This window comes from Bombus huntii, chromosome 1 (assembly GCF_024542735.1).
Source record: "Bombus huntii isolate Logan2020A chromosome 1, iyBomHunt1.1, whole genome shotgun sequence".
Taxonomy (NCBI): Eukaryota; Metazoa; Arthropoda; class Insecta; order Hymenoptera; family Apidae; genus Bombus; species Bombus huntii.
This window is the reverse complement of record NC_066238.1, coordinates 23775892-23799337: the sequence shown is the minus strand read 5'-3', so window position 1 is coordinate 23799337 and position 23446 is coordinate 23775892. Positions and strand designations below refer to the sequence as shown.

General features: G+C 29.6%; 1 protein-coding gene and 1 pseudogene across 1 annotated transcript; both read left to right on the top strand.

The window, feature by feature from the left end:
* The first annotated feature begins 3644 nt into the window (after positions 1 to 3644).
* On the top strand, positions 3645 to 9149 carry LOC126866860 (clusterin-associated protein 1-like; annotated as a pseudogene).
* Positions 3865 to 4844, top strand: LOC126868807 (peptidyl-tRNA hydrolase ICT1, mitochondrial-like). Its single transcript, XM_050624714.1, has 3 exons — positions 3865 to 3871; positions 4336 to 4523; positions 4638 to 4844. The coding sequence occupies exons 1-3, from the start codon at positions 3865 to 3867 to the stop codon at positions 4842 to 4844; spliced, it is 402 nt and encodes a 133-aa protein (XP_050480671.1).
* Positions 9150 to 23446: the final 14297 nt, after the last annotated feature.

Sequence of the window (23446 nt, the reverse complement as noted above, 5' to 3'; positions counted from 1 at the left end):
ACCTATTTTTGTTAACATATATCTTAATTGTACAATTACAGATAAATCTAATTTCAATGAGTTTATTTCTTGTAGTTATAGCTGCGTATAACATACTATGAATATTATGATATGATTAAATAAACTTTTAAAAACTAATATGCAGTATTACAGCTAGTGTTCATAATTGTTAAAACTTGCAGAACAATTTTGTTACTTGGTAAGTTCTTCAGATCTTTTAATTTCTGAATTATAAGTCAAATTCCTTTAAACAAGATTCTTTTTAACTGATAAAAGGTCTCTGATGACGTAATACAAGCAATGATATTTAAATAGCAAATGTATATATAATACTATCTGTAGTACATAATAAAATATATTATTATTATTTTAACAAATAATTGAAAACAATGACTCCATAGGGCGATAGTAAATTCGTATATTCTTTGAGATGGAATAACTTTTTTAAAATTAGACTAAACGACTTGAATTCTATTGAGAAGATACTTACTATATACTACATACAGATGATGTACAAAAAATTTTGAAAAAATTGTGATTGGTCTTGAGGAAAATAGTAAAGGTCGCTTTCTACAACTTTTCTATTTAAGTCTGTAATGATAATGTAAATGACACATTTTGAAGATTTATGCCAGTTATATACAAAATGTTTCATAAGATTTGAAATTCACTGAACAATTGCAATTTTCATCATTTTTAACTGTTTGTAGCAAATAGTGACGTCATTCGATTTCGATGAAATGTTCACTGTAGCATTGTATATAGCTGACCATACATCTACAAAATGTGCGTTTCAAAATTTTTATTACAGCCTTAGACAAAAAAGTTGTAAGAAGTGACCTTTACTATATTCTTCAGGACCAACGACAATTTTTCCCAAAATTTTGTACATGTCATCTAGTAAACTGACCCTTCTATCTTATCAAAAAGACTCAAGTTGTTTGATTCAATTTTAAAAAAGTTATTCTGTTTTAAAGAGTGTACGAATACTTTCTATATCCAATTCTACATGAATTTAACTGTATATTATTGAATTAGAATCACGTGTACTTGACGAAACAAGGTACATCCTATTATTGAATCTGTTTCGTAAATTAGTTACACACGTAATTCGAAATAGAGGGCTGACGATAGCCGTTTTGGATCATCGATCAGTCCGATCGATTTTACGACTTATGACAAATAAATTTTCGCCGGTGCAATAACCCGCGACACCGTAAAGCAGCGGCCTTGTCACAGTATTTAGCCGGGAAAAACGCACAGTCGAGTTAAGAAGTTCGGCGTCCTTGCGGCAGATCGCTTGTCAGTTATTACCGTCTTTTCCAGAATGCGTTTATGCAATCCTTCAGACCATTGCAAAACAACGATTACGCCAATAGTTTTGTGTACTTTACAACAATACGTAGTTTTACCGAATATCGTTAAAAATATTAAATATCCGACTTACCAGTTTTTTGACTAAGAATAATACTTCCAGACAGAAAAATAGCACATCAGAACTATTATTGGATTTTTAGATAGATATTCAAATACTTAGGAACCTATCTTACAACGGTATTCGAACACTTATGTTAGAGAAACCAACTGTAGAAATTTATGTTTATACGCGTTCACGTATAGAAACAATTTAAAATTTCACTAATACTGTAATGGAATTACAACTGTAAGATTACGATAAGATTACGACTATAAAGATTAGAATTATCTAGTACTATTGAAACTGTAGATGAAAGCTACAAAATATTTAGTGCAAGTACATATTTCCCAGAGATCTCAGAAATATTTAAACAGTCAATTATTCACTCTGTTAATAAGTTTCAATATTCAGTCAAATATATTAATATTATATATTATAATACTATAATATTAAATACTAATTATAGGTGTAAGACTGCTATTCATACAGTATACTAATTTTTCTTAAACATTTTTTCGTGGTAAATGTCTCGTAACTTCTGTACAGTAAGTTCTGTAATTTCTATGATAACTGTTCAAATACTTTCCCGAGTAATACAACACTTAATTGTACAGTGGAATTTCATTACTTATTCTTATATTAGCAAAAGAGGAAGATCGAGTAAAATGGCAACACATTCTCAAAATTAAGACGTTTCTTTTCTAACAAGGCGTTAGTGTTGTTAACTATACATTTTGAAAAAGAATGATACAGCTTGCGAATATAGTTTTGCGATGGGTTAACCTATTCCTTACTATGATATTCTTTTAATTCATTAATAATTTCAAATTGTCTATTCCCTTTATATTTATACCTGAAAAAAACATTTGCCTGAACAATAGGAAAAATAATCTTTAACACTTTGGTAACATTCCCATAAGGCATTAAAAATATTAGAAAATTCTTAAATTATTATATAAATTGTTTGGTCACAATATTTATGAATATTCCTTCTTTTGAAATGCGTTAATACGTCAGCAACCTTGACCAGTTCATTATTCTCCGGTTTGTAATTTTGGTAATAAAACCTAACCGCAAACAAATGTATACTGGTGCTTTCATTGTTTTACGAGATAGTCATTCACACTCACTGTGAAATTTAATACCTAGTAATCATTAGGTGTTACCCGCGACCAACATTCCATCAAAGAAAAATTCTATGTATTGTGTGTTATAGTTGTGTATAAAATAATTGTATGTATGTTGTACTTACTTGTGTACATCGAAATCAATATTATTTAATCGTGTGAAATTAAATTTGGACTATTAACAAGATTCGTATTATTTCCTGGAATTGTAAAATATCAAATGTCATGTACAATTTTTTGATTTTTTGGTAGTATGTGACAATTTCTTGTGTACTTCTTCTTAACTAAATGAATCTAGCCCTCATGATAATTTCTATACCCAATAACCTTTTCTTATAAATTTGTTCTGCATGAATTACGTTAAATTGTTTTATAATAGAGATAAACAAGTATTGTAAAATTATATATAGAATTCTATACGTATTTCATTTACGATTACACGATATCCTGTTCTATACTTTATTTGTAATTTCGAATCAAAATTTATAGTTTGAATTCTGAACCATTGCACATGCTGTAATTATATTCTACGATGAATCGATAACGTTGAAAATTACAATATAATGATTAGAGGATTCTGAAGCTCTCCAAACACGCGAGACAAAAATGCATTATAAAAATATTGATGCGATTTTGTACTCGTTTTAAAAATTGATGCTAATTTGTATTTATTAATTAGTATAGTATTGAATGAGTTTTTCAAATTTCGAAATTCGTCGATTTACTCACTATTATTTGTTAGTTTCTATTGGTTTCTATTTCTCTCAATTGATTTCTATTTTATGTAAAATTTTATAATTTTGCCTTCTATATTAATACGTATGCATATACACTTACGATACATATATACATATATACAAGAAATTGTAGTAAGGTGTGTAACATTGTAAATTGTAATAAGTTTTTAGATATTACTAAATCATATTAAATTAGTCATTCCTGATTATCCTAGTGATGCGAGAACATATAAAGCACGATACTGACAACTGAATTGAAATGAATTAACTTTAACTTAAAAAAGTACTAAACATTGAAAAATTTGCTGGCGTTGCTACATGAATTAAATGTTATAATTTAACAAAAAATACACTTACTTGAAATATCTTACCACATGCTTCACTATAATCGACATAAACAGAACACTAACCACTAATATATCATGCACTTTTTATAATAAGTGAAATCAATATTGCGTTAAATAGGCACAAAACAGCATCTTTCACCGACTGCTTAACATATATTGAAATCGAAATATCGAAATATTACAAAGAATTTTTATGAGAATCGATTTTGGAACTTGTAGCTAGTAGCAATGTTCAGATGACACGTTTGTAATTACCGCGGTATAGGTTATGATATGATTTAAAAATTTAAAGAAACGACAAAGTGATTACTGTCAGCAGACAGTGGACTTGAATTTTTAAGACAGATATAATACATAATCAATTTTGTATTCTTAGAAGAGACTTTGCTTACAAAAGTGCTTTTCTTCTTGATAAGCTATAGCTTATTGTATCCCACAAGCAATTTAATACGGTTCACACCCAACCTTTGTAAGTTTATTGTAATTTAATAATGCACTAGAATCTACTATTTCGTACATTTTATTTTGTTGATTTCACGTACGAAATCCCCTAATTATTTATTCAAAATCTTGCTTAGAATATTTTTTATATTTATATATAAAATAAAATTAACATAACTAACTTTAACTAAACAATTTTTTAAAATTATCTTATACGTTATGAAATTAAGAATTATTTATATTATATAATTGTATAACATTCACAGGTTATGATGATTCAAATGCTAAATTTGATGGCTGTATACTAATTAAAGAACTTGATACCACCTATAGTTGTAGCAGCGGTGCTGGAGAACAGCATGTAAATCGCACAAATAGCAAAGTAGATTTAAGATTGCATGCAGAAAATGCTACGTGGCTAGCAGAGGATATTAGAAATAAATTATTGGAACAGGTATGTAATTTTTCACAACTACAAACAAATGTCACAACTATAAGTACTAATTTCACATAAGAAAAGTTTTAAATAATTATATCATTACAATACAAAAATAAATTATCTAAAGAGGGTTACTTAATAATCAAGTCAGAAGTAACAAGATCTCAACAATTAAATTTAGCTGAAGCTCTTAAAAAAACACCATCAGAAATACCTCCTGAAACTTTGGAAATGAAAAGAAAACAGCATCTTAGAGCAGCAAGACAAAGACTTTTTGAAAAATGGAGACGTTCTGAAATCAAACAATTTAGAGGAACTCCTACTATAGACTTCTAATCTTCTTTATGTTATATGTTGCACATACAACAATACACTTTTCAATAAACGAAATATAATACAAAATATATAATCATAGAAAATATATGTATGCATTATTATAGCAGTAATGATTTCGAATATTAGTGATTTTTAATATTAGATGGTGATTTTCTTAATTTTTATTAATTTGACCTTTATTAATTTTTATGAATTTTCTAAAATCTATTAATCCACTTTAGAAAAAAATAATTCAATTAATTAATAATTGTCATTCTGATGTAAATATTGAATACCATTATGTACCATCATTCATTTGCGAATTATGAGTATTACATTATATAAACTTGAAATTCTTTACAAAAATTGATATATTACGATTTAGTTACTATAATTTCAATTAAATTTCTTAATTTGGTATGTATGTATGGTTACAACAGAAGTAGAAAAAATATATGAATCAAAATTTTGAGTAATATTTTCGAAGGCCTTCTTTTGAGCCTATGATTCAAAGAAAAATAGTGTCTTATATATATGTATATACAATATATGAAATTCGATATTTCCTTGACAATGTGCTCAACGTAAATCAAAATATAACGTGATACGATAATTATATTTATTTTTTTGATAGATTTTATGGAAATGATGCAAGTCCTTGGTTATCCTAGATTAATTTCTGTTGGAAATTTTCGACTGCCAAATTTTCCACTGGATGCTGAAATTCTTGTTTGGCTGCTCAAAAGATTTGACCCAGATGCGGATATATCTAATGAGCATAATACCGAAGAAGAGCATATTTCATTAATACGTGCAGTTGTTGAATTTATGGTAATAAAACTTACAGTTTGTAATTTTTAATTGTTTTAGTTTTATATTTCATGAATATAAAATGTTTCATCATCGAATTTTACAATTTATATTTTCACCTTCTATGTTTATTTCTTCATTATTATTTAATTTTTAAACATGCATAGAAAAGGTACCTAATTAATTTAGTTTCTAATTTTAATTTTAAGTTCCTCTAAAAGTATCAACTTCTCATTAATAAAATTATAAAAAAATAAAAATAGCAAATTAATATTTGTATTTTTTAATGAATTAATATTGTACTGTTTATACTATGTTGTTTTTATATTTTTATACTGAAATTTATCATTGTCAAATGATTTTAATACAGGCTTTAAAAACAAATGTCAAATTAAATACAAAAAAATTATACCAAGCTGATGGCTATGCTGTAAAAGAATTACTAAGTACCCACATTACTATACGATGCACAAAATAATAGTACTAATAACAGTATAATGTCTGATGGTAATTTTAGTTCAGTTAGTTTTGACATTTCCAATAAAGTAAATGAATTGAAATCAACTAGGCAGTTAGCCAGTCAATTGACTGTTACTGGTACATCACTTTTTGACTTATTAGGTTGTGAAGTTGATCTCAGAGAGATTCATAACTCAAAAGTTGCTAGACAATTTGACATCACAGAAATTGAGATGGCCTTTAAAAGTGTTATAGAAAATGTACATAAAGAAATTGATGACACTAAAAAACAAATGTTAAGAGAATGTTAAGGTATTACTACCTCTTCATTTTATTCTTAGAACAGTAAAATATTCTTTAGTAATTTCTCTAATCTCTAAATATTATAATTTCTTTAATGATTAAAGGACACAGAGCAAAGTTTGGATACAAGAATCGAAAGATGATGTGCAAAGCTTGACAGCAACCAAAAGAGATTACGAACATCACCCAGTACGAGGTACACCCAGTCTTTATGGAAGAATTTGAAAAATTTGAAGTTGAATTAAAAGTTTTATATGACGACTACATAAAAAATTTCGTTACTTTGCATACCTTGAATATCTGTATGAAGATGCAGCTAAGACAGAGCAAGAAAGATTTGAAAGATGATACATATAGAAATAAGAAAAATTAATGCTTACTATGCAGAAAACATAATATAATGTTTTCCAATTCATAATAGGCAAGAAACAAAACGAAACCAATTAGAAAACATGAAGGCTGAAGATGCTAAGTTTGAAAGCATAATGGAAGGAAATGATTCTATATTACCTATTAATCTTCAAGAGCCTCCGTCTCCTCTCGCTAATACAGAAAAACAAAATACCGGGAAAATAACAATAAGTAGTCAATTGAAATCAGGTAAAAATATAGTGCAGTTCTTTTCTCAACATTTTTAAGAGCATGTTATAATATATAATTATTTTAACAAAATTAATAACTATTAAAACATGTTTGTAATACAATAGCTGGCCGACCATCAAGAATGCAAATATCACAACATCATATTTACGAAAGTATGTCTGGACGTCAGAGAGGGACTATTCAAGAATCAAATGAAACTGATAGCTCTCTAGATAGTGATAGTGACTTGTTAATCGATCGTGATCTCAATGACGACGATGATAATGATATTCTAGACTCTGTAGGAGAAGCAGAAATTAGGAATTTTGATTTGAAGGTTGAACAGGAAAAACGTGACGTTTGTGAGCTAGATCACACGGATGAGGATATTTAACCATTACAAAAAACAATTACAAAAATTTCAAAATATACCGTCCATGTAATTATCGATATCTATACGCACATTTTTACAATAACTATAAATAGGTGTCAATGATAGGAAATATATTAATAGTCGTCGCGATCGAATAATTCTGACGGTGGTAAAAAACCCTTAAGATGTATATATGTCGAAGATGAAAGGGCACCGGAGCCTTCCCTTTGGAATTCTTAAGAAAATCTCCAATACTTTAGTCTTTCTGATTTAACCCGATTATAATTGTCCCAGATTTTGATAATAAGCTTAGGCCCAAACTGACAACTAGTCGTTAAACGTAGCCGCGGTCACGGGATGAACGTTCTTACCTAATAAAGGTATACAGCAATTGTATAGCTCTCCATAAAAAATGACATAGTTTTAGCGGCATTCGACAGTAAACATTCCAACGGTTTCTGTCTCGTGGCTCGCCACACACAGACCCTATTCTTAGGGCAAGATGTAATACTATGTCGGGCCCACACTAGAACTAGGGCTAGGTGCGTGAAACGAATCTTCGTTTGGATTATACGGGTCGTTATGCAATAGAGAAGACATTGACTAGTGCAAATACGATTATCATAGAACTGGGCAAGTAACCGTGGTAATTAGATACTCGAGAAACTAATAACAATGATCCTAGGCTCAATAACGAATCCGCGGTCGACGGGATGATAGATGAACGTGCTCACAAAATCTAAGTCGGACGCGTAATAATCACGGGTCGCAAGGTGTTACTCTTTCCGTTGATGAGATCGCAAGAAGGAATAAATTTCCGTCCCGACGATGCCACAGAGGAAAACTATAATGGAGTGTGTCTAAGGATACGAGATCATAGGATTCGCCGAGGATAGCCTTCGTTCAGAAAGTAAGGGAAATTGGCGTTGCCGCAAATTGCTCAATCTCCATATCGGTGGTTAGAAAAAGATGCTAGCCGCCCTCGAGGGAAAGTTGCTAGTGGGAGACGTCGCTCGTTGAAAAATAAGTCTCCTCTATCTTCTCGTAGTTGGGACAAAGACTGTTTGTTTGAAGGACTTTAGTTAGCTAAATCTTAAGATTTATAACGGGCCCTCAGGATAGCTGAACATGTACTGCGGAGACGCATCCACATCTGGCAATCATCTTACTCGAAGAATAGGGTCAGCATGTGGCGAGCCACAGGACAGAAACCGTTGAAATGTTTACTGTCGCGTGCAGCCAGAAATATTTCTTTTAAGGAGAGCTATAGAATTACTCCATTACCTTTGTTAGACAAAGCGATCATCACGTGACCGCGGCTACGTTCGGCGACAGACTGTCGCCTCGAGCCAAAGCTCACTATCACTAATCTCGAACAATTACAATCGGATTGAATAACTACAATTGTTTAATTCCAACTATCGTAGAATCTAGATTACAATGTTGCGGGATTATCCAAAATTCCAGAGGCTCCGGTGTTCTTTCGTCTCCGACAACTATATAACGTCATACGTTGTAACGCAATACTATACAACGACATACGATATAACGTAATACTATATAGCGTTATACGTTATAACGAAATACTGTATAGCGTTATACGTTATAACGTAATACTATAAAGCGCTATACGTTGAAACGTAATACTATATAACGTTATATGTCATATGCTAATACTGTATAGCATTATACGTTATACTGTAATACTATATAACGTCATACGTCATAACGTAATACTATTTAACGTTATACGTTATAACGTAGTACTATATAACGTTATACTTTATATCGTAATGCGTTATAACGTAATACTATACGTCATACGTTATAAAGTAATACTATAAAGCGCTATACGTTATAACGTAGTACTATATAACGTTATACTTTATATCGTAATGCGTTATAACGTAATACTATACGTCATACGTTATAAAGTAATACTATAAAGCGCTATACGTTATAACGTAGTACTATATAACGTTATACGTCAAAACGTAATACTATGTAACGTTATACGTTACAACGTAATAATATACAACGTCATACATTATAACGTAATAATTTATAACGTTATACGTTATAACGTAATACCTTAGAACGTCATACGATATAACGTAATGCTATACATCGTCATGAGTTATAACGTACAACTATACAGCGTTATACGTTATGCCGTAATACTATACCACGTAATAAGTTATAACGTAATACTATTTAACGTTATACGTTATAACGTAGTACTATATAACGTTATACTTAATGTCGCAATACTAGATAACGTCATTCGCTACAACGTAATACTATATAACGTTATACGTCATAACGTAATACAATGCAACGTTATACGCTATTACGTAATATTATACCACGTTGTACGTTATAACGTCATACAAGATAACGTCATACGATATAACGGAATACTACATAGCGTTATACGTTAAAACATAACAGTATATAACGTTATACCTTAAAACGTAGAACTATGTAACGTTATACGTTGTAGCGTAATACTATATAACGTTATACGACATAACGTTGTACTATATAGCGTTATACGTTATAAAGTAGAACTATATAACGTTATACGTTAAAATGTAATACTATGTAACGTTATACGTTACAACGTAATAATATACAACGTCATACATTATAACGTAATACGTTATATCGTTATACCATATAATGTAATACGTTATAACGTAATATTTTATATCGTTGTACCATATAACGTAATACGTTATAACGTTATACCATATAACGTAATATGTTATAACGTCATAACATATAACGTATTACGTTATAACGTCATACCATATAACCTATTACGTTATAACGTCATCCCCTATAACGTAATACGTTATAACGTCATACCGTATAACGTAATACGTTATAACGTTATGCCACATAACGTAATACGTTATAACGTTATAACATATAACGTAATACGTTATAACATTATGCCATATAACGTCATACGTTATAACGACATACCGTATAACGTAATACGTTATAACGTTATAACATATAACGTAATACGTTATAACGTTATAACATATAACGTAATACGTTATAACATTATGCCATATAACGTAATATGTTATAACGTTATAACATATAACGTAATACGTTATAACATTATGCCATATAACGTCATACGTTATAACGACATACCGTATAACGTAATACGTTATAACGTTATAACATATAACGTAATACGTTATAACGTCGTCCCATATAACGTAATCCGTTATAACGTTATAACATATAACGTAATACGTTATAACATTATGCCATATAACGCAATACGTTATAACGACATTCCATATAACGTAATACGTTATAACGTCGTCCCATATAACGTAATACGTTATAACGTCATACCATATAACGTAATACGTTATAACGTTATAACATATAACGTAATACGTTATAACGTCGTCCCATATAACGTAATCCGTTATAACGTCATAACATATAACGTAATACGTTATAACATTATGCCATATAACGCAATACGTTATAACGACATACCATATAACGTAATACGTTATAACGTTATAACATATAACGTAATACGTTATAACGTTATAACATATAACGTAATACGTTATAACGTCATACCATATAACGTAATACGTTATAACGTTATGCCACATAACTTAATACGCTATAACGACATACCATATAACGTAATACGTTATAACGTCATACCATATAACTTATTACGTTATAACGTCGTCCCATATAACGTAATCCGTTATAACGTCATAACATATAACGTAATACGTTATAACGTCATCCCCTATAACGTAATACGTTATAACGTTATAATATATAACGTAATACGTTATAACGTTATACCATATAACGTAATACGTTATAACGTTATACCATATAACGTAATACGTTATAACGTTATACCATATAACGTAATACGTTATAACGTCATCCCATATAACGTAATACGTTATAACGTCATACCATATAACGTAATACGTTATAACATTATGCCATATAACGTAATACGTTATAACGACATACCATATAACGTAATACGTTATAACGTTATGCCACTTAACTTAATACGTTATAACGACATACCATATAACGTAATACGTTATAACGTTATAACATATAACGTAATACGTTATAACATTATGCCATATAACGTAATACGTTATAACGACATACCATATAACGTAATACGTTATAACGTTATAACATATAACGTAATACGTTACAACGTCGTCCCATATAACGTAATCCGTTATAACGTCATAACATATAACGTAATACGTTATAACATTATGCCATATAACGTAATACGTTATAACGACATACCATATAACGTAATACGTTATAACGTTATAACATATAACGTAATACGTTATGACGTTATACCATATAACGTAATACGTTATAACGTCGTCCCATATAACCTATTACGTTATAACGTCATCCCATGTAACGTAATACGTTATAACGTCACACCATATAACGTAATACGTTATAACGTTATGCCACATAACTTAATACGTTATAACGACATACCATATAACGTAATACGTTATAACATTATGCCATATAACGTCATACGTTATAACGACATACCGTATAACGTAATACGTTATAACGTTATAACATATAACGTAATACGTTATAACGTTATAACATATAACGTAATACGTTATAACATTATGCCATATAACGTAATATGTTATAACGTTATAACATATAACGTAATACGTTATAACATTATGCCATATAACGTCATACGTTATAACGACATACCGTATAACGTAATACGTTATAACGTTATAACATATAACGTAATACGTTATAACGTCGTCCCATATAACGTAATCCGTTATAACGTCATAACATATAACGTAATACGTTATAACATTATGCCATATAACGCAATACGTTATAACGACATTCCATATAACGTAATACGTTATAACGTCATACCATATAACGTAATACGTTATAACGTCGTCCCATATAACGTAATCCGTTATAACGTCATAACATATAACGTAATACGTTATAACGTCATCCCCTATAACGTAATACGTTATGACGTTATAATATATAACGTAATACGTTATAACGACATACCATATAACGTAATACGTTATAACGTTATAACATATAACGTAATACGTTATAACGTTATAACATATAACGTAATACGTTATGACGTTATACCATATAACGTAATACGTTATAACGTCGTCCCATATAACGTAATACGTTATAACGTCATACCATATAACGTAATACGTTATAACGTTATAACATATAACGTAATACGTTATAACGTCGTCCCATATAACGTAATCCGTTATAACGTCATAACATATAACGTAATACGTTATAACATTATGCCATATAACGCAATACGTTATAACGACATACCATATAACGTAATACGTTATAACGTTATAACATATAACGTAATACGTTATAACATTATGCCATATAACGTAATACGTTATAACGACATACCATATAACGTAATACGTTATAACGTTATAACATATAACGTAATACGTTACAACGTCGTCCCATATAACGTACTCCGTTATAACGTCATAACATATAACGTAATACGTTATAACATTATGCCATATAACGTAATACGTTATAACGACATACCATATAACGTAATACGTTATAACGTTATAACATATAACGTAATACGTTATGACGTTATACCATATAACGTAATACGTTATAACGTCGTCCCATATAACCTATTACGTTATAACGTCATCCCATGTAACGTAATACGTTATAACGTCACACCATATAACGTAATACGTTATAACGTTATGCCACATAACTTAATACGTTATAACGACATACCATATAACGTAATACGTTATAACATTATGCCATATAACGTCATACGTTATAACGACATACCGTATAACGTAATACGTTATAACGTTATAACATATAACGTAATACGTTATAACGTTATAACATATAACGTAATACGTTATAACATTATGCCATATAACGTAATATGTTATAACGTTATAACATATAACGTAATACGTTATAACATTATGCCATATAACGTCATACGTTATAACGACATACCGTATAACGTAATACGTTATAACGTTATAACATATAACGTAATACGTTATAACGTCGTCCCATATAACGTAATCCGTTATAACGTCATAACATATAACGTAATACGTTATAACATTATGCCATATAACGCAATACGTTATAACGACATTCCATATAACGTAATACGTTATAACGTCATACCATATAACGTAATACGTTATAACGTCGTCCCATATAACGTAATCCGTTATAACGTCATAACATATAACGTAATACGTTATAACATTATGCCATATAACGCAATACGTTATAACGACATACCATATAACGTAATACGTTATAACGTTATAACATATAACGTAATACGTTATAACGTTATAACATATAACGTAATACGTTATAACGTCATACCATATAACGTAATACGTTATAACGTTATGCCACATAACTTAATACGTTATAACGACATACCATATAACGTAATACGTTATAACGTCATACCATATAACTTATTACGTTATAACGTCGTCCCATATAACGTAATCCGTTATAACGTCATAACATATAACGTAATACGTTATAACGTCATCCCCTATAACGTAATACGTTATAACGTTATAATATATAACGTAATACGTTATAACGTTATACCATATAACGTAATACGTTATAACGTTATACCATATAACGTAATACGTTATAACGTTATACCATATAACGTAATACGTTATAACGTCATCCCATATAACGTAATACGTTATAACGTCATACCATATAACGTAATACGTTATAACATTATGCCATATAACGTAATACGTTATAACGACATACCATATAACGTAATACGTTATAACGTTATGCCACTTAACTTAATACGTTATAACGACATACCATATAACGTAATACGTTATAACGTTATAACATATAACGTAATACGTTATAACATTATGCCATATAACGTAATACGTTATAACGACATACCATATAACGTAATACGTTATAACGTTATAACATATAACGTAATACGTTACAACGTCGTCCCATATAACGTAATCCGTTATAACGTCATAACATATAACGTAATACGTTATAACATTATGCCATATAACGTAATACGTTATAACGACATACCATATAACGTAATACGTTATAACGTTATAACATATAACGTAATACGTTATGACGTTATACCATATAACGTAATACGTTATAACGTCGTCCCATATAACGTAATACGTTATAACGTCATACCATATAACGTAATACGTTATAACGTTATAACATATAACGTAATACGTTATAACGTCGTCCCATATAACGTAATCCGTTATAACGTCATAACATATAACGTAATACGTTATAACATTATGCCATATAACGCAATACGTTATAACGACATACCATATAACGTAATACGTTATAACGTTATAACATATAACGTAATACGTTATAACATTATGCCATATAACGTAATACGTTATAACGACATACCATATAACGTAATACGTTATAACGTTATAACATATAACGTAATACGTTACAACGTCGTCCCATATAACGTACTCCGTTATAACGTCATAACATATAACGTAATACGTTATAACATTATGCCATATAACGTAATACGTTATAACGACATACCATATAACGTAATACGTTATAACGTTATAACATATAACGTAATACGTTATGACGTTATACCATATAACGTAATACGTTATAACGTCGTCCCATATAACCTATTACGTTATAACGTCATCCCATGTAACGTAATACGTTATAACGTCACACCATATAACGTAATACGTTATAACGTTATGCCACATAACTTAATACGTTATAACGACATACCATATAACGTAATACGTTATAACATTATGCCATATAACGTCATACGTTATAACGACATACCGTATAACGTAATACGTTATAACGTTATAACATATAACGTAATACGTTATAACGTTATAACATATAACGTAATACGTTATAACATTATGCCATATAACGTAATATGTTATAACGTTATAACATATAACGTAATACGTTATAACATTATGCCATATAACGTCATACGTTATAACGACATACCGTATAACGTAATACGTTATAACGTTATAACATATAACGTAATACGTTATAACGTCGTCCCATATAACGTAATCCGTTATAACGTCATAACATATAACGTAATACGTTATAACATTATGCCATATAACGCAATACGTTATAACGACATTCCATATAACGTAATACGTTATAACGTCATACCATATAACGTAATACGTTATAACGTCGTCCCATATAACGTAATCCGTTATAACGTCATAACATATAACGTAATACGTTATAACATTATGCCATATAACGCAATACGTTATAACGACATACCATATAACGTAATACGTTATAACGTTATAACATATAACGTAATACGTTATAACGTTATAACATATAACGTAATACGTTATAACGTCATACCATATAACGTAATACGTTATAACGTTATGCCACATAACTTAATACGTTATAACGACATACCATATAACGTAATACGTTATAACGTCATACCATATAACTTATTACGTTATAACGTCGTCCCATATAACGTAATCCGTTATAACGTCATAACATATAACGTAATACGTTATAACGTCATCCCCTATAACGTAATACGTTATAACGTTATAATATATAACGTAATACGTTATAACGTTATACCATATAACGTAATACGTTATAACGTTATACCATATAACGTAATACGTTATAACGTTATACCATATAACGTAATACGTTATAACGTCATCCCATATAACGTAATACGTTATAACGTCATACCATATAACGTAATACGTTATAACATTATGCCATATAACGTAATACGTTATAACGACATACCATATAACGTAATACGTTATAACGTTATGCCACTTAACTTAATACGTTATAACGACATACCATATAACGTAATACGTTATAACGTTATAACATATAACGTAATACGTTATAACATTATGCCATATAACGTAATACGTTATAACGACATACCATATAACGTAATACGTTATAACGTTATAACATATAACGTAATACGTTACAACGTCGTCCCATATAACGTAATCCGTTATAACGTCATAACATATAACGTAATACGTTATAACATTATGCCATATAACGTAATACGTTATAACGACATACCATATAACGTAATACGTTATAACGTTATAACATATAACGTAATACGTTATGACGTTATACCATATAACGTAATACGTTATAACGTCGTCCCATATAACCTATTACGTTATAACGTCATCCCATGTAACGTAATACGTTATAACGTCACACCATATAACGTAATACGTTATAACGTTATGCCACATAACTTAATACGTTATAACGACATACCATATAACGTAATACGTTATAATGTCCTCCCATATAACGTAATACGTTATAACGTCATACCATATAACGTAATACGTTATAACGTCATACCATATAACGTAATACGTTATAACGTTATGCCACATAACTTAATACGTTATAACGACATACCATATAACGTAATACGTTATAACGTTATGCCATATAACGTAATACGTTATAACGTCATACCATATAACGTAAGACGTTATAACGTTATATCATATAACGTAATACGTTATAACGTCATACCATATAACGTAATACGTTATAACGTCGTCCCATATAACGTAATCCGTTATAACGTCATAATATATAACGTAATACGTTATAACGTCATCCCCTATAACGTAATACGTTATGACGTTATAATATATAACGTAATACGTTATAACGACATACCATATAACGTAATACGTTATAACGTTATAACATATAACGTAATACGTTATAACGTTATAACATATAACGAAATACGTTATGATGTTATACCATATAACGTAATACGTTATAACGTCGTCCCATATAACGTAATACGTTATAACGTCATACCATATAACGTAATACGATATAACGTTGTAACATATAACGTAATACGTTATAACGTCATCCCATATAACGTAATACGTTATAACGTTATACCATATAATGTAATGCGCTATAACGTCGTCCCATATAACGCAATACGTTATAACGTCATCCCATATAACGTAATACGTTATAACGTTATACCATATAATGTAATGCGCTATAACGTCGTCGCATATAACGTAATCCGTTATAACGTCATAACATATAACGTAATACGTTATAACATTATGCCATATAACGCAATACGTTATAACGACATACCATATAACGTAATACGTTATAACGTTATACATATAACGTAATACGTTATAACGTTATAACATATAACGTAATACGTTATAACGTCATACCATATAACGTAATACGTTATAACGTTATAACATATAACGTAATACGTTATAACGTCGTCCCATATAACGTAATCCGTTATAACGTCATAACATATAACGTAATACGTTATAACATTATGCCATATAACGCAATACGTTATAACGACATACCATATAACGTAATACGTTATAACGTTATAACATATAACGTAATACGTTATAACGTTATAACATATAACGTAATACGTTATAACGTCATACCATATAACGTAATACGTTATAACGTTATGCCACATAACTTAATACGTTATAACGACATACCATATAACGTAATACGTTATAACGTCATACCATATAACTTATTACGTTATAACGTCGTCCCATATAACGTAATCCGTTATAACGTCATAACATATAACGTAATACGTTATAACGTCATCCCCTATAACGTAATACGTTATAACGTTATAATATATAACGTAATACGTTATAACGTTATACCATATAACGTAATACGTTATAACGTTATACCATATAACGTAATACGTTATAACGTTATACCATATAACGTAATACGTTATAACGTCATCCCATATAACGTAATACGTTATAACGTCATACCATATAACGTAATACGTTATAACATTATGCCATATAACGTAATACGTTATAACGACATACCATATAACGTAATACGTTATAACGTTATGCCACTTAACTTAATACGTTATAACGACATACCATATAACGTAATACGTTATAACGTTATAACATATAACGTAATACGTTATAACATTATGCCATATAACGTAATACGTTATAACGACATACCATATAACGTAATACGTTATAACGTTATAACATATAACGTAATACGTTACAATGTCGTCCCATATAACGTAATCCGTTATAACGTCATAACATATAACGTAATACGTTATAACATTATGCCATATAACGTAATACGTTATAACGACATACCATATAACGTAATACGTTATAACGTTATAACATATAACGTAATACGTTATAACGTCGTCCCATATAACGTAATCCGTTATAACGTCATAACATATAACGTAATACGTTATAACATTATGCCATATAACGCAATACGTTATAACGACATACCATATAACGTAATACGTTATAACGTTATAACATATAACGTAATACGTTATAACGTTATAACATATAACGTAATACGTTATAACGTCATACCATATAACGTAATACGTTATAACGTTATGCCACATAACTTAATACGTTATAACGACATACCATATAACGTAATACGTTATAACGTCATACCATATAACTTATTACGTTATAACGTCGTCCCATATAACGTAATCCGTTATAACGTCATAACATATAACGTAATACGTTATAACGTCATCCCCTATAACGTAATACGTTATAACGTTATAATATATAACGTAATACGTTATAACGTTATACCATATAACGTAATACGTTATAACGTTATACCATATAACGTAATACGTTATAACGTTATACCATATAACGTAATACGTTATAACGTCATCCCATATAACGTAATACGTTATAACGTCATACCATATAACGTAATACGTTATAACATTATGCCATATAACGTAATACGTTATAACGACATACCATATAACGTAATACGTTATAACGTTATGCCACTTAACTTAATACGTTATAACGACATACCATATAACGTAATACGTTATAACGTTATAACATATAACGTAATACGTTATAACATTATGCCATATAACGTAATACGTTATAACGACATACCATATAACGTAATACGTTATAACGTTATAACATATAACGTAATACGTTACAACGTCGTCCCATATAACGTAATCCGTTATAACGTCATAACATATAACGTAATACGTTATAACATTATGCCATATAACGTAATACGTTATAACGACATACCATATAACGTAATACGTTATAACGTTATAACATGTAACGTAATACGTTATGACGTTATACCATATAACGTAATACGTTATAACGTCGTCCCATATAACCTATTACGTTATAACGTCATCCCATGTAACGTAATACGTTATAACGTCACACCATATAACGTAATACGTTATAACGTTATGCCACATAACTTAATACGTTATAACGACATACCATATAACGTAATACGTTATAACATTATGCCATATAACGTCATACGTTATAACGACATACCGTATAACGTAATACGTTATAACGTTATAACATATAACGTAATACGTTATAACGTTATAACATATAACGTAATACGTTATAACATTATGCCATATAACGTAATATGTTATAACGTTATAACATATAACGTAATACGTTATAACATTATGCCATATAACGTCATACGTTATAACGACATACCGTATAACGTAATACGTTATAACGTTATAACATATAACGTAATACGTTATAACGTCGTCCCATATAACGTAATCCGTTATAACGTCATAACATATAACGTAATACGTTATAACATTATGCCATATAACGCAATACGTTATAACGACATTCCATATAACGTAATACGTTATAACGTCATACCATATAACGTAATACGTTATAACGTCGTCCCATATAACGTAATCCGTTATAACGTCATAACATATAACGTAATACGTTATAACGTCATCCCCTATAACGTAATACGTTATGACGTTATAATATATAACGTAATACGTTATAACGACATACCATATAACGTAATACGTTATAACGTTATAACATATAACGTAATACGTTATAACGTTATAACATATAACGTAATACGTTATGACGTTATACCATATAACGTAATACGTTATAACGTCGTCCCATATAACGTAATACGTTATAACGTCATACCATATAACGTAATACGTTATAACGTTATAACATATAACGTAATACGTTATAACGTCGTCCCATATAACGTAATCCGTTATAACGTCATAACATATAACGTAATACGTTATAACGTTATAACATATAACGTAATACGTTATAACGTTATAACATATAACGTAATACGTTATGACGTTATACCATATAACGTAATACGTTATAACGTCGTCCCATATAACGTAATACGTTATAACGTCATACCATATAACGTAATACGTTATAACGTTATAACATATAACGTAATACGTTATAACGTCGTCCCATATAACGTAATCCGTTATAACGTCATAACATTATGCCATATAACGCAATACGTTATAACGACATACCATATAACGTAATACGTTATAACGTTATAACATATAACGTAATACGTTATAACGTTATAACATATAACGTAATACGTTATAACGTCATACCATATAACGTAATACGTTATAACGTTATGCCACATAACTTAATACGTTATAACGACATACCATATAACGTAATACGTTATAACGTCATACCATATAACTTATTACGTTATAGCGTCGTCCCATATAACGTAATCCGTTATAACGTCATAACATATAACGTAATACGTTATAACGTCATCCCCTATAACGTAATACGTTATAACGTTATAATATATAACGTAATACGTTATAACGTTATACCATATAACGTAATACGTTATAACGTTATACCATATAACGTAATACGTTATAACGTTATACCATATAACGTAATACGTTATAACGTCATCCCATATAACGTAATACGTTATAACGTCATACCATATAACGTAATACGTTATAACATTATGCCATATAACGTAATACGTTATAACGACATACCATATAACGTAATACGTTATAACGTTATGCCACTTAACTTAATACGTTATAACGACATACCATATAACGTAATACGTTATAACGTTATAACATATAACGTAATACGTTATAACATTATGCCATATGACGTAATACGTTATAACGACATACCATATAACGTAATACGTTATAACGTTATAACATATAACGTAATACGTTACAACGTCGTCCCATATAACGTAATCCGTTATAACGTCATAACATATAACGTAATACGTTATAACATTATGCCATATAACGTAATACGTTATAACGACATACCATATAACGTAATACGTTATAACGTTATAACATATAACGTAATACGTTATGACGTTATACCATATAACGTAATACGTTATAACGTCGTCCCATATAACCTATTACGTTATAACGTCATCCCATGTAACGTAATACGTTATAACGTCACACCATATAACGTAATACGTTATAACGTTATGCCACATAACTTAATACGTTATAACGACATACCATATAACGTAATACGTTATAACGTTATGCCATATAACGTAATACGTTATAACGTCATACCATATAACGTAAGACGTTATAACGTTATATCATATAACGTAATACGTTATAACGTCATACCATATAACGTAATACGTTATAACGTCGTCCCATATAACGTAATCCGTTATAACGTCATAATATATAACGTAATACGTTATAACGTCATCCCCTATAACGTAATACGTTATGACGTTATAATATATAACGTAATACGTTATAACGACATACCATATAACGTAATACGTTATAACGTTATAACATATAACGTAATACGTTATAACGTTATAACATATAACGTAATACGTTATGACGTTATACCATATAACGTAATACGTTATAACGTCGTCCCATATAACGTAATACGTTATAACGTCATACCATATAACGTAATACGATATAACGTTGTAACATATAACGTAATACGTTATAACGTCATCCCATATAACGTAATACGTTATAACGTTATACCATATAATGTAATGCGCTATAACGTCGTCCCATATAACGCAATACGTTATAACGTCATCCCATATAACGTAATACGTTATAACGTTATACCATATAATGTAATGCGCTATAACGTCGTCGCATATAACGTAATCCGTTATAACGTCATAACATATAACGTAATACGTTATAACATTATGCCATATAACGCAATACGTTATAACGACATACCATATAACGTAATACGTTATAACGGTATACATATAACGTAATACATTATAACGTTATAACATATAACGTAATACGTTATAACGTCATACCATATAACGTAATACGTTATAACGTTATAACATATAACGTAATACGTTATAACGTCGTCCCATATAACGTAATCCGTTATAACGTCATAACATATAACGTAATACGTTATAACATTATGCCATATAACGCAATACGTTATAACGACATACCATATAACGTAATACGTTATAACGTTATAACATATAACGTAATACGTTATAACGTTATAACATATAACGTAATACGTTATAACGTCATACCATATAACGTAATACGTTATAACGTTATGCCACATAACTTAATACGTTATAACGACATACCATATAACGTAATACGTTATAACGTCATACCATATAACTTATTACGTTATAACGTCGTCCCATATAACGTAATCCGTTATAACGTCATAACATATAACGTAATACGTTATAACGTCATCCCCTATAACGTAATACGTTATAACGTTATAATATATAACGTAATACGTTATAACGTTATACCATATAACGTAATACGTTATAACGTTATACCATATAACGTAATACGTTATAACGTTATACCATATAACGTAATACGTTATAACGTCATCCCATATAACGTAATACGTTA

What these genes read in the sequence shown, in the direction of transcription:
- LOC126868807 (XM_050624714.1), top strand. An exon ending in GAAATAAATTATTGGAACAG is followed by an intron (nt 4,524 to 4,637) that starts GTATGTAATTTT and finishes TTATCTAAAGAG; the next exon opens with GGTTACTTAATAATCAAGTC.